The sequence below is a fragment of the Corvus moneduloides genome, chromosome 15, assembly GCF_009650955.1.
Source record: "Corvus moneduloides isolate bCorMon1 chromosome 15, bCorMon1.pri, whole genome shotgun sequence".
Classification (NCBI taxonomy): Eukaryota; Metazoa; Chordata; class Aves; order Passeriformes; family Corvidae; genus Corvus; species Corvus moneduloides.
The window spans coordinates 750,964-767,319 of NC_045490.1; the positions used below are offsets into that span (position 1 = coordinate 750,964).

The following is a 16,356-nucleotide window of genomic DNA, read 5'->3' on the forward strand; positions in this document are numbered from 1 at the left end:
TTATCAATACAAACCAGTTTAAAATCCTTCCAATATTTGGAGAAGAGCTACAGCACAGTTGCAAACAAAATCTCTGATCACTTTTTCAAACAATATTTAATCTGTCCTATAGCCATGGTCTGTAAAAGCTTCATCTGCAAACAAAAAATAGTGTGGGACTGAGGCTGTCACTCCAGCTGAGCAAACACTTTCCAGTGTCTCTGATATTTCACTTATTATTCCATTTACTTGACTCACAAAACATACTGATTATTATTCCTTGCAGTGGAGAAACCTGGCAGGGTCAGGCGCAGGAAATTTGGGTACAGGACAATCTCCCTGGCCCCAAGGTGATGGCCCATGTCACCAAACAGCACAGTGGACACTTGAAATTCAGTTTTGCTTTCTTTGGCAGACGTACTGACGCTGATTTCAGGCCTGGCTTGACTACGAGTCATGGAGATGGCAATGGAGATGGAGATGCGGTGACGCGTGGGAAGAGCTGTGTGGGACAAGAATGCCACGGACACGGCTGGCAGGGAGCGGGCAGGAGGGCGGAGTGCGTGCAGAGGGAATGTGGGAATGTCTGGGGAGGATGGAGCAGCCCAGTGCCAGCTCGGGAACAGCTCAGTGCGGGAGGAGAGGGCGAGCAGCACCCACGCCCTGTGCCGTGGGATGTCTCCGGGGAAAAGGAGCAGTGTGGGGGCGTACCCTGCTCCCTGCAGCATCCTGGGGGCAGCAGGCAGACCGAGGCTCCTCCAGCTTGGGGGTCTCCCGAGGGGTGGAGATATGGGATCAGCACTGGGGGAAGAGGGTAACCCCTCCCATCCCGCAGACCAGAGGGGCTCTGAGTTTGGAGACAAGGTTTCAAACACAGCATAAAGTGCAAGAAGTTAATATTTCAGAGCTCTCTAATCCCCTCGTTCAGAAGCAGCAACAGGAACTTCCAAATATTTCTGCTTGAGAGGCAGAAGGTGTGGGTGCTGGGCACAGGGAGCCGCTCCCACCATGCTCCTGCCAGGTACACAGAGCCAGACCCCGGCGTCTGAGGCAGGGAGGAGCTGCAGGATGTGATGGGAGTCGGTAGCTCTCGTTCACAGGACTGTAATGTTTGCCCATGAAATATTCATCACTCACCCTCGCTCCCCCAGCCCCCACTGGTACTGCAGCCTCGGAGCAGAGCAGTGGCGATGCAGCCCCTCGGTCCCTGCCCTTCCTGGCTGCTCTGAGGGAAACCAAATTAGCTCAGACACCTCTGGCTATGGCATGGCCTCCTCAGTCAATGTCATCTTATCCGGGATAATTATGGAAAATACTAATTATCAGAAATAGGTGGGAGGGTGACTTTTTGTGCTCCAGGGGATCCCAAAAGCCCTTGGTGCATCAGCATGGCTGCCCCAACGGGAGGGGACGTGCAAGCCCTGCGGGGACGAGGCAGCTCACAGCCTTTGGAGATGTGGTCCAGCACCCCTGAGCCTCCCTGCAGCTCTCAGCCAGCCCCACTGCACCCTCCAAAACCCTTCACATCTCCACCAGGCTCCCAGGAAGCAGAAAAAATGGCAAGCGAGAGCCCTGAGCAAGGGGGGGATCAGGGGTCCCTGGGTGCCTCCATCCCCTCAGCGCTGCATTCCCAGACCTGCTGCATTTGAAGAGTGGGAACGGAGCCATCAAAGCACCGTGGGCTTTAGCAGGGAGATCTGTGATTGTACATTTGCATGCGAGAGAGAGGATGAGTAATGGCAGCAGGCACGAGGGAGGAATAACTGAACCTGATTACCCCACACCTGCACTGCTGCCTTTGCCCTTGTCCATATGTTTGTGTGGGGGTTTGCGGGACCCTTCCGTGCAGCCGTGCTCCGGGACGGACACGGGAAATGCACCAAGGACAGGGAACAGACAAAGATTTATTTTTGCTGGCCCAGCCACTTGATCACAGTCAGGCCTCAGCGATACGTTCCTTGTTAGGAGTAAGCTGGGCAGACACTTCCTCAATGCTTTAACCCTTGGGAAATATTATTTTCCCCAATCTACAGATCTCAAACACCTCCAGCTTGTTTCAACCGCAGGGGGCTCTGGGACTCTCCTGCTCTCTGGATTGGGCTCTAAATTAAACACCAACACAAGCTGGCACCAGCTCCTTGTGACCAGCTGCACACAGCAAACCTCCTGCAAGAGGCAGCTCAGTGTGCCATGTCACACCTCACCCCTCCCAGGAGGTGCCACCAGCTGCAGCCCCAGCAGAGACGGAGCCAAAGCACAGCCAAGGCTGGCACATGCGGGACGTGCCTGAAACGGAGCTCCTGGGTCCCTCCCTGTGTGGCACGGGACAGGGGACCAGGCTGGCAAATGTACACAGGTGCTCTGTGCCAAACGCTGGGGCCTTTGCATGAAAATTACTGCTGTGGAGTGGGTGTAAAATATTCAGGTGGACATTAATAATTTGTAGCAGTAGATGTATTTTCTTTCTATAAAAAATTAAACAAGCTTATAAATTATGACAAAAATACAACCCCGTGTTTCATGACCGGGTTAGATAATCACATCCTTACGGGCATGAAAGTGGGGCCAGTCTGGGTTTATTCCAGTGCAACCAAGACCAGGAACCTGCCCTGCCTTCTTCACTCCCCCCAGGTGTGCAAGCCTTGCCTCGGGGCGCAGAGTCATGGGAGGTTTGGAAGCCAGTGCTGCTGCCCCATGAGCCTGCTGCAGGGCCTACCTGCCCTGGGCACAGGGACAGTTTTTCCAGAGGAGGTTGGGCTGAGCACATGGGAACAGTAAATAAAATATAGAGAGAGGAGTTTAAGGCAGAAATTGGGGTGTTTCAATCTGCCACTCCATGGAAAAGAGATTCTGAGACTTGTACATATGCACAGACACAAACACACACAGGGAAAGAAGAAATGACAAGCAGAGCAGTAACAACAATAGTCAGAGAGTAATTTGTTCTTAACCTGTTCAAAATAAAAATAACTGTTGTACAAGTTCACTCCTTGGACCATCTGCATCTCATAAGCATAAGTTAAAATCCTGACACCATCTGTTCCATTGGAATTTTAATGCCTCACCGATATGCCAGCTCCCAATCCTGCAGCAAGGACAGCAGCCCCCTCACTTCCCAACCCACCTGCTGGGGCTGGGCTTTACTGAGAGGGGAACGAGCTGGAGCCGGCTCAGGGCAAAGCAAACCAGGGGCTTCTCCTCCCTGGAATGGGGGAAGCAGCCCCAGGCCACCAGCAGCACCCAGGGAGCCCTCACAGCCCCGATGGAAATCTGGGCAGGACATCTCAACAGTAAAATATAAACAGAAAAACATCCCCTGGGCTCTCATGGAATATATTTTGTTCTCCACAGCAGCACCCATTTGCCATCCTGCAGAGTCAGCAGCACATGCAGCCCTTCCAGAAGAGGGATCAGCCCTTCCAGAGCAGAGCTCAGCCCTTCCAAAGGGGATCTGTCACCACCGTGGTGAAGGTCCAGTGCCCTGGCCCCACCCTGTCCCTGTGCTGGCATGGGGGCGGCTCTGAGTGTCTGGTCCCTCTTCTCCTCTGCCTGGCACCAGCCACCCTCACCTCCCTGACTCTGTTTGTGGTGACAAAGAGATGCTGAGATCCCAGCCAGAGCTAGAGTGGCTGGTATTGTGAAATCAGGTATAAGTTTGGATTCAATGGCAAAAAATGTCCTGTGAAGTGTCTAAAAAAACCTACTTTGCTAAATTAGCCTAGCAAGATTTATCCCATCTTTTAATTAATGACTACTAGAGAGGCTGTTGAAAGTCTTTGCATATTTTTTATTGGTCCTAGTGGGAAGAAATCCATCTTAGAATGGAAATTAATATAATATCTGCATGGCCTTCTTCAGTGATTTTTTTTTGCTTAGCAATACTGTAGAGTTACAAACCATACATCATGTCCTGTGCTGCTCAGAATCAATTTCTTCACAGAGGAAAACCAGAAATGTGCTCCCTCACCACTGCAGGATATAAAGTGAATGAAGCTGAGGGAGGGAAGAAAGGCAAAACACAACCAAGCAAGTAAATCTTACAGACGTAGCCCATATCCATTTTTTCCTGATCAATGGAACTATGTAGGCATGTTCACAAAATTTAATTAAGTTCTGTTCCCCAAGAAATCTATGTGCAATGTTTCCCTGCAATTATTTATTTACTATCTGCCATGTAGCTTTTAGCTTTCCTCGGGAGAATGCTGGATTTCCACTGCATTTCCATCAGCAGAGCCTGCTTCCAAAGGGTTTGGGGGAGGGTTTGCTCTTCCCTCACAGTCTGTGGGTTCACTGTCTTCTTGCAAAGAAAATCTGTGAATTTTCTTCAGTATCATGGAGTCACAGAGCCATGGAATGGTTTGGGCTGGAAGGGACCTTAAAGCCCATCCAGTGCCTGCCATGCCATGGGCAGGTACTGGAAGGGCCCAGTTGGGTCTCCCTGAAGCCTCTCTGCTCCAGGCTGGAATTCTGATGGTGTTTGTACCAAAGCCATGAGCAAAAGCTGGAAAAGCAAAGTTCAAACGAAGTCCAGGCTGCTCTGCTGCCAGCAGCCAGGGACGCTGTGGGAGCCAGGGCTGCTGCCTGCCTGCATCCAGGCTTGGTTTGATCCCGAGTCTGTTGTTGCTGGATATGCAAACTCAGGGCCCTGTGCTCCTGCAGTGAATTTGTTTGGGCCTGGCACAGCATGCAACAGGCACTCACAGGGATGGGAGCCACCCCAGGGACGGGAACAGAGCAGCCTCAGCCAGCCCTGAATCCCTCGGTTTATCTGTTGGAACCAAAGAGGCTGTGGAGATGCTGAGGGAGAGGTGGGCAAATCTGTCATCCTCCCACATGAGCAGGGCCTGGCTGCCAACGTGCCACCTGCCTCGTTCCAGCCTGCCTGGGACACGTGGGCTGCTGCTGGAGGGAAGGGATGCAATTATTAACAGTTTCAAATGGATCAGCTCCAGTCCTTTGAGTTTCAGCACAGGAAAGATTTTTTTGACTTCTTAAACCCAGAAAACTTGTATAAAGTGAACACTGATGCTTCCTAGCAAGTCAAGTATTTTTAAGATTTAGAAATGGAAATAAGATGGAGCAGGGTTGGATCCTCCCCATCAGTGACCTCCACTAGATCTGGGAACTGGGCTTTCCCCAGCACTGGAGATGTCATTGAGTTGTGAAAACTCTTCCCTCAGACCAAGACAAGCTTTTCAATCCCCCTGCAAGAAATGGTACCTCTTGACTTCTGCCTTCACCTACAGGACTCTAAAGCAGCAGATTCTTTAATCAAGTCTTTACCAGTGAAAGCATTTTTATCAGCATCCTTATTTAAATACTCTTTTGTCTATGCAAGGGAAGGCACAGAAGGTTTCTGTCTGCAGACTCTGCTCTGAGGGAAGGCAATGATTTAATCCTCACGTAATACAAGTGCATTGACTTGAGAGAATAGAGGGTTTGTTCTCTTGAATGCTCACAAATTAATGAAATCAAGAATACCTGGAAACCGCTTTTCTCCCAGCTAGAAAGGAGAGGTTTTGCATCCTGGTGACTGTGGCTCTGCCAGGGAGAGTGAAACCACCCACGCCTGCTCGTGGGCTGGGTTAAACAGTGCCCCGGGGAGTCTCCTCAGGCCCTGGGTACAAAACCTCTCTAGCCACGAGGCTGTGGCTCAAGAGGGGATGGCAGGATTGAGACAACGTCACTGTGTCCAGTGCTGCAGGAGCAGCAGAGGGGTCAGAGAGAGCACTGGGGTTAAAGCAGGAGCAGGGCAGTGCCCATCCCCCTGTGCTGGCACTGCTGAGGCACCCCCAGTGCTGTGCCCAGCTCTGGCCCTGCCGGCTGGAGCGTGTCCAGGGCAGGGAACGGAGCTGGGGGAGGGTCTGGAGCCCCAGGAGCGGCTGAGGGAGCTGGAAAGGGGCTCAGGCTGGAGCAAAGGAGGCTCAGGGGGGACCTTGTGGCTCTGCACAAGTCCCTGACAGGAGGGGGGAGGGAACAGGGACAGGAGGAGAGGGAACGGCCTCAGGCTGGGCCAGGGCAGGCTCAGGGTGGACAGCAGCAGGAATTTCCCCATGGAAAGGGTGCTCAGGCCTTGGCAGGGGCTGCGCAGGGAGGTTTGGAGTGCCCATCCCTGGAGGTGTCCAAGGAAGGGCTGGAGGTGGCACTCAGAGCTCCGGGCTGGGGACAAGGTGGGGATGGGGCACAGCTTGGACTCGATGGGCTGGGAGGGCTTTTCCAACCTCAGGGATCCTGGGATTCTGTGAGTGTGTGACAGTGTGTCACGGTCTAACTCCTGAGACAGAAGGAACCCAACTTCCAAGAAGTTTTCAGCAACATTTTTCTGACAGTGACCTCTCAAGGAAGCCCAGCCACACTTAACTAAAGCACATTAAATATATTCCCCGTGTCACAAGGAGAGATTTTCCATGGCAGCCTTTCCAATTAGCCAGCCCCCATGGGAGCACACACTGCCAGGGCCAGCAGCAGCACAGCTGCACAAATGCTGGGCCAGGTCTGCTCTGGGGGAGCTGGTGCAGCTCTGCTGGGCTCAGCACATCTCCTGCCATTAACCTGAGCTCCTCAGAGCTATTCTTCTGCCTATAAATACAGCCTCAACAAGAAAGGGCATAAATAATATAATAAATGGCATTATTTATGCATAAAAATCATGTTACCACTGACCACCACTGGACCATTAATTCAGAAGCAGAATTCCCTCTGTAATTCCGCAGGAGGACAGTGGTCATTTATTTTCCCCGCAATTACGCTGCAATATCAAACCAAAGGAAAAAGCACCAGGCAGCCTCTGGAGTCCCAATTCCCTGCACTGACTGATGATCAGGAGAGAAAACCAAAGAAAACCAAAGCCAACATACTTTTAGAACAAGCAGTAACTCCTCAATTTCCTTGTTATTGATTTTGGCACGTTAGAACAAGGGGGTTTGAGACCTTCAGTGAGGCACCTCAGTGTTTCCCCTACACTCACCTGCCACATGACAACACACTGAGGCAATGGCATTGGGAGAGAGAATTCTGTTCCAGCTGTCTATGAAAGCCCCATCATGGATCCTGGTGGTACATTTAGTGTCAGTGGTGGTCAAAAAGCACATTTTTATAGAAGCATCAAATGGCAGATTTGCAATAAGCCATGTTCATCTCCCTGCCTCAGGATCAGCCTCTGAGATCCTGTGTGGGACCAGTGCTGGACTCGCCCACACCAGTGAAAGCTCTGAGCTTCCAGTGACATTCCCCTTGTAGGAGCACAAACACTTTCCCGAGCTCTCTGGTGGTGTGGTCTTTGCTCAAGCTTTGCTTGGAGTTTTTGGCTTTGAAAATATTTAAAGTGCAAAATTCAGTCAAAATCAGCATGTTCCACTGGGTTCTATTTCAGCCTGATTTAATGCCACTGTAAAAATACACTCTGATTCAGTTTGATGGAAATTCAATCTGAAGTCTTGAAATGAGTCTCCTCCAAAATATGCAGACAGGTTTTTTTTCTCTAAACTTGACTTTGAGGCCCTGGCCAAAGGCTGAAGCCAGGAGCGCAGTGCTGGGTCTGTTCCCAGCTGCAGCCCCTGCTCAGATCCAGGGTGGGAGCATCCCTCAGACTGCTGCTCCCTCCAGACTGTTCCAGGAACATGCACCAAAGCTCAGGATCATTCTCCTTGGAATTTAGTGTTTGGGGATGTTGTACTCACTTTCCAACACACTCCAGAGCCCTGTGCTGGAGCACAGCTCTGGAGATATTCCAAGGTGGATTTAAAGGAGTTTATTTTCAAGGTTTTCATAGAATCATAGAATGTCCTGAGTTGGAAGGGATCCACGAGGATCATCCAAAGTCCAGCTCCTGGCCCTGCAGAGGATAACCCCAAGAATCCCACCATGAGTCATAAATGTAGGAATTGTACCAAAAAAATTCTCCCAACAAACAAAAAGCCCCTAAACCCCACCAAATCAGGCGAGTCCTTTCTACAGAACTGCTCAGAACATCCCTGATGGAAGGATTTCCATCCAATCCCGTGCTTTATCAAAGCCAAGGAGTTTCACTGACACGCGGGATACCCACAAACTTTGTGAGCAGGAATGATGTGATTCCACTGATCTGAGAGACAGTAAACTGAGAGGGATTTAAAGGAGAAGTTCCAAGCTGCTGGATCCATCCTGCTGCTGCTGGATGCCCCGTGGTCCCAGGGCCGAGGCAGCCCTGGCTCTGAGCAGCATCGTGGCAGCAGCAGGGGCATCGCAGCAGCAGCATTTCCAGAATGGATTGCAAACCAGGATGGCCACAGTTCTCTCCACTTTGTTTCTGGTAGAGGAATCTTTTAGCTGCCCTAACAGCTAATCAATGAGCTCCTGGAAATCGTTAATCACGTCGTTAGGAGATTCAGAGGCAGCGCAGGGAAATTTGTAACGTAAGTGATGTATGAACAGCTCCTGGATGGGAAGGACATAAGTGAGAGTCGATAGAGAGGGGTCACCAGGGTCACCCTCCAACTGACCAATTTACATTTATGGGCATTTCCACACAGCTTGGAGCAGCTACTGAAATGCAAAGCAATTCTAACAACTCCAGACTTCTCCCTCTCCTTCAGACATTATTAGACAGCTAACTTGGCAAGCTGCTTTGGGAGAACTGAGGAAAACAGCCCACCCAGGACTCTGCTGGGCATTCTCTATTTCATTTACTCAGCCCCTGCTATCAGAGACAAAGCCAAGGGACAATCACTCCAAGGAACATTCGTTCTAAGGGACATTTGTTCCAGAAGTCATAGAATCATAGAGCCATGGAATGGTTTGAGTTGTAAGTCCTGTCACTCCATGCCCTGGTAAAAAGTCCCTCTCCATAAGTCCAGAGCTGCTGGGAAGGAGTCAGTCAGGACCATGAGCCTGGATAATGCCAGGCTCCTGCACTGAGCCAGGGAAGGGACACTTCACCTCAGGCACTGAGCTTTTATAGCACACCTGAGTCCTCAGAGTGGCTCCGGATGAACCCAGGAGGCATTCCAGGTGTTCAGCACTTCCCAAATCATCCAAACACCACCCTCCCGTACTCCATCACATCTGGAGCTTGAGCTCCACTGTTCCTTAAGCACTGGAAGCAGCATTAGGAGGCCCAATAATGGCAGCAATGTTCGAGTGCATTCCAGAATTAACTTGAGTAGTCTGAAAGTAGCAGGGGAATCTCTGCCACAGGATTCTTGGGTTTGGCCAGCTCAGGCAGCATTACCCCTCAGTGACAATTGAAGTGATTCCACCAAGTCTAAAGCACTTTAGTCTAATTTTCTTCCTTCACAAAAAATACAATTTTGAACAAGAAAGATCAAAGAAAAAAGGGTTCTTCTTTCTGCGTGCAAAGATGTAATTTAGATTTTGCTTCATGTCTCTATATTTATTGTACATTAGCCTTGAACTTGAAAAGCCGGAAAAAAAAAAAAGGGAAGAAACTGAGAAAATATTGTGGTTACAAAATTAAACAAATCCAGGATGGCTGGACAGAAAAAACCCGACCTGCTGCAAGGAAGTGTTTGTCTGTGTGCACAATATGTTGCTGGTATTTATTGAATGGCAAATCTTGTGTTATGTTTTCTTATTTACACTCCTTCACTCTTTCTGATTCTGTTTTCCTGAGATCCACAGCTACATTTCAACAAACTTTGGAAAAGGCCAGACCTCACCAGGCTGAAGGGAGCTGCAAGAAGGGGCTGGTGGGAGCCATCCCTCAGGCCCAGCCCAGGGACACGGAGCCACCTCCATGTGGGATTCTGCCATCTCAGGGCAGCAGAGCAGGCACATCCCCTCCCTGATCTGCTTTCATCACAGCAAACCCCGCTCAGCTCCTGAAATGGGGCTCTGGGACCTCGTGTGCTGCTCCTGGCAAACAGCCAGCTCAAGGCTGCACTTTCAAATACATTGATATTTTCCCCTAAATGCCAGCCCTCCCTGGTCAATCCTTTAGTCATTACGGTCTTTTTCTGGATCACAGAGAAGCAGCAGCACTGCAAGTGCCACAGGGAGGCCGTGCTTCCAGTCGAGCCTGTGCCCACGGCCAGGCCCTGGTTCCACCCAGCCCCCGGCACCCTGCCCTCCTGGCAGCTTGGGAAGAGAGGGAAAACACAAACTCCAGGCCACAGCCCGCTCAACACCTCTGCAGGCAGTGCTGATTTATGTCCTCAGCCACAAAGCCCCTTCCTTCCCCCACAGAGACAGGCACAGGCACGGGACAGAGGGACAAGGCTTGTCCTTGCCTGGCTGCCCCGCAGCTGCTGTGGCAGAGGGAGGGCTCCCATCCCCACGAGGTGCTTGGAGCAGGAGGAACAGCTCTGTACAGTCCTGCTCACATCTGCCAGAAACATCGCAGGCCATAAAGATCGTACCCAAGGGGTCAGCAGGTAACGAGCTGTCAGTGAATACTGGGCAGAGACAAAGGCCAGGAGCCCAAGCTGTCCTTGCTGGTTCCTCAACATCACTTTCCATGTACTGTTAGAGCGACCTCTGAGCCCTAAATCCAACCTACTCATTAATCAGGTTTTGCTTTGCTTACTCACTGAGCAGCAGATTCTTGGCCTAATCTGACAATCAGATTTGACACAACTGGTTTCCAATAAATAACAGCATTTCTTATCTGTGGAGTAACTCTAATCAACAACTCTGCAGGTTTTTCAGTCTGCCCTGACAAATTGGGAGAGCAAAAAAGCTCGGAGCAAGGTCCTTCAGCCATGAACATGCTGACAGACCTGGCTGACTGCAGCCCACCACCTGCAGATGATCATCCTGGTGAGAGGGTTTGCTTTGGCAAGAGGGACCAGAGGCATCAATGATGACAATAATTACCTGGAAACAGAAACATCTCCTGTCAGCGGGGAAGAAGCTTGCATTATTCATTGGATTAGACTTCATTTTGCTCACTTTGCGGTCATTTTGATCTTCACTGATTTAAAACCAGACAGAAGCAGCTACTGGATCATGTGACAGTACCAGTTTAAAGAGAACTGGGTGATGTTCCTCTCCCCCATCTTGCCCGTTTGACAGCACAGCTGTGGGTGTCACTGTGCAAAGAGTGCTCCATTTTGTGAGTCAAATTTCTGCCACACAATGAATTTATGAGTCAGTGGCAGGCACATCAGTATGGGATCCTTTAGCTAAGTCACACATGCATAGCGACAGGCCCCAGCTGGCTGCAGCAATCCCAAATGGATCCTCTTGTATAACAGACACCAGGATTATCCCAGGGAATCGTGTCCAATGGATGGGCATCAGGGAATATCACCAGACATTTCTCCTTCCTCCTGCACATCCCCACCCAAGAGGATTCATCTGTTTATCCCAGGATACTCTGAAACCTACTTGACAAATGTCTCTGCACACCAGTCTCCTGCCAGCAGCTGCAAGGCACACCCAGCCAGCTCCTTCTGTACAGAGCAAGGTGAGGCCCCAGCATTCACAGGGCCCCTGGAGCGAGCAGAGCCAGCACAGGTTCCTGCAGGAGCAGGGGCTTGGTGTGACACAGGGGAGACAAGATGTCCCCTTTGTACTGTGAGTGGCTCAGAGAGCCCATTGCACTGTCAGCCCTTCTCAGAGAGAAGGGACACGTCTTCGGGGTGTTGTGGCAATAGCCATGTGGAAATGGGGCTGACAGGCAGTTTTATCCCATGCCATGCCATGCCATGCCATGCCATGCCATGCCATGCCATGCCATGCCATCCCTGGCCGTGTCACTGAGCTCCCAGCTGCCCCACAGGCACAGGCACACACATCCTGCTGTGTCACAGCACTGCTGTCCGAAGCCCAGCGTTCTCCCTTCCCACCCTGATGTTCTGCTCTCCTGGCAATGCCAGCAGCCACGTGCAGGGTGTTACCCACAGTGCTGGCAGAGCTGTGGGACTGGAAGGAGGCAGAGAGTGCTGATCTGTGGGTTATGGTGGAGAGGAGCACGGTGCTGCCGTGGCCCAGGAACAGGGCCAGGCTATGGAGGACTGAGCCAGCTCAGCTGCTGTCACACCCCCTGCCCCAGCACCATGGTCAACAGATGTTCAAGTGCACACTTTCAGTTCATCACATTGTAAAGACTGAAAACAGGTGAAAATGAAGACCCAAGCACGGGCTATTCACCTTCTTCTAAAATGAGAGGGTTTAGAGAAGAGGTTTCACTTTATCATTAAAGCAATGGTGGGGAGAACCCACAAAATGGTTCCAGTCAGAAATCCAGCCAGTAGAAAATCTGAGGAAATGTCTTTGCTATAGCAGAAACTGCAGGGAAAGGAAATGCTTGAGCAGACCCCCAGCTCTCACCCCCCCTCACCTCCTGTGAGCAGGAGCTCGGCAGTGCTCTGTGTCCACCCCTACAGGAGCTGTGTGTCACAGAACTGTTCAGGGCTGGCTCCGCTGGCCCATCCCAGCCTGTCTCCAGCCCCTGCTGTGCCTCGGCCCACTTGGGGCTGGCTGGAGCCCAGCTGTGCCCCTGTTGTCTCCATGCCTGGCCAGCCTCTCCTCAGCAAACAGGTCTGGGCTGGCTGTGCCAGGCACATCCTGCAGGGCTGCGTTTTGGGAAACCCTCTTCCACAGGGAACACACACTGATCTACACACACCCTTAACAGCACCAAAATCGGACCACGGGGACAAAAGGCCAGGCAAGATTGATGGTGCAGTGCTTCACCAGCACACGCTGTACCCGTGTGAGAGCTGCTCGGCTCACACCCCCTCCAGTCCATCTGAGCCACTTTCAGATGGATTTGCACATGAAAAATGTTCTTTATCTTCGTGCCAACCACAGGCATTTACCTTCCCAGTGCTATTTGGAGCATACAATATATTGGGTGTATCGAAACACCATTCCTCCCTGTATTCTTCCTTCTTTGGAACTAATCATCCTTTTCCAGCTGGGAAGATTCCCTCCAACAGGCCTTCCACAGGAGTTCCTGAGCGGCCCTGCAAAGACCACCTCTGCCTCTGCCTCCCCAGTTGTATTAAACACCTCCCAGGTTCAGGCCCATTAACCTGCTCACAGCAGCTTGACAGATTAATGCTTACATAGGCACAGTTGGCAGCATCTAAACAAATAATTATGGCTAAGCAGCTGCAGAGGAGATGCCATGTTCCACTGCAAAGCCAGATGTCAATTTTATTGGTCCTCAAAATTTCAAATGAAATGGCTTTGGGACAATTGGAATGAAATTATTTCAGGAGATTTGGAGAGGGAATTCTTTTGCTCCAGGTGAATTCTGGAGCCTGCTGTCAGGTGCATCAGCTGCAGCCAGCCCCAAGTTTGGGGCCAGGGAATATCTACAGCCGGAGCTCCAGCACAGCAGCAGCAGCACCGGGCAGAACTGAACCACTGGACAAGAGTGGTTGGGACAAGAAAGAGTCATCTGGCACCACGGCTTTGGCTTTTACCTGGGGAAGGACCCTCTGAAAAATCCATCTCTGAAACTGTACCAGTGTCAAAACCCCACAAAACAGATCAGAGCCAAATCCAAAGCCTGCTGAACTGGATAGGAATCTTTCCAGGAACTTTAATTGGATTTAACTGATGAGAGAAGATTTTGTGACACCTGCTATGGACTTTCATTCTCCAGAATTTCTAAGGTACCTCTCCTCTTGGTCCCTACCCTGGCAGTAGTGATGTGGGAGCAGTGGGCAATCCTTGAAGGTAAAAATTTGAGAAATATGAAAATCAGGAGTCTGTGTTTGCTAATTCAGTAAAAACCCACATTCATCCTCTCTTCAATTAGCAGAGGTGATTGTGCCTATAAAGAACTTACATTTTTTCCTTATTTTAAATATAAATGCCAGCACAATTTGTTCTAATCCATTCCTTTAACTACATTAATTCTCCCCCCAGAACTTGTACAAGACACTGTAATTTCAAGCAGAAGCTTCTTAATAACACGAATCATCTATCCCTGTTGGAATATAAGCGGATCCATGACCTTAGAACTATTTTGCTAAGAAATCCAGCTCGAAAACTAATTTTAAGTAAATCTACAGATGTCAAAAACCCAGATGGCTTTTCAGGATGCTAACTTAAGCTTCATTGCATAAGCAGATTAGGGCTGCCTGTTGAGCCCCACACAAGAGTAGATGGCGCTGAATCCACGGAATTACACCCGAACTGTTCACTTCCTGATACATCTTCCATCGAAAACTTTTGTCAGCTCCCCACGCCAGGAGCCTGCTCACTGTGAGCACCACACCCAGGGCGGCAGCTCTGCTGGCCAAGCGTTAGCCCTCTATCCCTCTATCCCTCTATCCCTCTATCCCTCTGTCCCTCTATCCTAAGGCCACCGGCCAAAGCAGCAGCTGGCCACAGCTGATGGATGGGGCAATTGTTCCATCCTTCATCCTCCTCAAATGAAAATGGAGGAAAACAGCCTCATGAGCCTCTCAAATGTTTCAGCACAGCAGTTGTGGAATGATTTTCTGATACAGACTCACAGGGTCCAGATTACCCTGGTGTTACCATTGGTAACCAGCCTGTACCTGGGTATCAGCTCAGAAGTTAATGAGCCCTTGAGCACTCGCAGCTCAAACCAGCGGAGCAGTGGATCCGATGTGACGGCAGGAAGCAGGGCACACACTTCTCCTGGGGAGGACACTCGGTTTTCCACGGGCATGTTGTGTAACAAGGCAGAGCCCCTGGCCCTCTCTGCTCTGAGCCCCCATTCCAGAGCACAGCAGCTGCCTCTGAGAGGGCCCCGCTGAAATGCGGCCAGAGGGATGGAATTGTGTTTTCCCTTCCCTGCGTGGAAGCATGTCAGGGCTGCTGACAGATGGCTTGGCTGCTTGTGCCTGATGATTATCAAGCCGCTATTACCTTTGCAAAGTGAATCCCAGTCGAAGGTTTTCTGTAATGAATTCCACAGTGTTTGCACCCTCGTTTTGAGTCCCACACGTCCCGGGAATCGTGCAAGGCACTCGGGTGCTGATTTACAGCGCCAGAGGCACCGCGTCCTCCAGGCACGGGCACGGCGCTTTCGGCAGTCTGTGCTGCCACCTAGCCAGGCCCGACCCGCCGGGCTCAGCCCCGCTTTACCTCCGCAGCTCACAAGGAAATGCATCCCCCCGCATCTAAACGCAGCCTCCGCCCGCGGCAGGCGCGGGGAGACGGGCGCTCGCCGCGCTGCGGGAATGCACGGGCAGCGGCAGGGAGCAGCCGCAGCACGGGGTCCCAGTGCCCCCCACACGCCTGGTACTTACGGTAGAAGACGTATTCGGTGTAGCTGGACCAGACTTTGTCGTCTGTGTACTGGTTGACGAAGGAAGCCGTCACCGAGGAGTTACAGGCCACCATGTGGAATCCACACTCGGACAACATGTCAAAAGCCCTCTCCAGGTGCTTGAACTTGAGATAAAACCTGGAGGTGTACCTTTCTGGAGCCCTGTCTGGGTCTCTGCTTTCATTCAAACTTTCTCCAAAAACCTCTTTGACCAAAGAAATCCTTCCACAAACCAAAATCCTTGGGACCCTCCTGAATTTGGCATCTGCTTGGCTCTCCCTGCCAATAGTGCACGAGCCACGGTAGCCGATGGTGATGAATCCCCACTTGCGATCCGGCGGTAGGAGCGATGGGGGGCATATTCTCGTGTCACTGCCTTGGGACGCCTCTTCGTAGTCACTGTGGCAATAATCATCAGGGCTTTGCTTGTTGTCGTCGGGAGTCAGGAGCTTGACCAAGTCCGGGAGCTGGAAGTACTCAGCCTCCCTCTTGAGCCTTCCCTTCTCTGGGAAGTGGTCAGGCAGAACCACTTGCTTGTCCCTGAGATAGTCCAGAATATAGCGGAAAAGGAAACCATCTCTGTCGATGAAGAATCTTCCCTTGGAGTCCTTGGCCAGATCGTTGGCTGTGTCTCTCTTTGGGGTGAACATTTTCCAGAGCAGGGAGTGAGGGGTGCCAACCAAGGTGGAATGGCGAGTGAAGTAAACCTGGCCACCCACGTTGAGCTCCACCACCTCAGGGAAGGAGTGCAGCCCCGTCCCCTGCTCCCGAGGAGGAAGGTAAGTCCTGCAGTTGCCACTTAGAGCCATTGTAGTTTAAACTGGAAATCAGCAGCACGGAGCAGCAGGACTATCAATCACATCAGAGGGTAGAATAAGGCTCCCAACATTAAGGGGAAACAAGGGGGAAAGGAGCAGTGAGAAAATAAAAATAGCCAAAAGGTTTGTTTAAAAAAAAATCTGAATTGTCCATGAGTGACAGTGTGGCAGAAGTGGTTTATACACTGAGCCACAAAGGCTGGAGAGAAATCACCTCATGAAATGCAATCACATCATTAGATCTTCCAACAAAGCCATCAAAATCAAGGTCAAGCCAAGCCAAGCCAAGTCATTCGCAGGTCTCTGAAAAGAGAAAACAAAATAAGGAACAAATTACTCTTCTAAGCATCACAGCTGCTGCAA

General features: G+C 50.9%; 1 protein-coding gene across 1 annotated transcript in view; it reads right to left on the reverse strand.

The window, feature by feature from the left end:
- Positions 1–16,356, reverse strand: part of KCTD16 (potassium channel tetramerization domain containing 16) — a 64,578-nt gene that overhangs the window by 47,578 nt on the left and 644 nt on the right. Inside the window, exon 2 of the mRNA XM_032125037.1 lies at positions 15,156–16,296. Coding sequence (XP_031980928.1) covers positions 15,156–15,984 — 829 coding nt within the window. The 5' untranslated portion in view covers positions 15,985–16,296. The remainder of the gene's footprint in view (positions 1–15,155; positions 16,297–16,356) is intronic.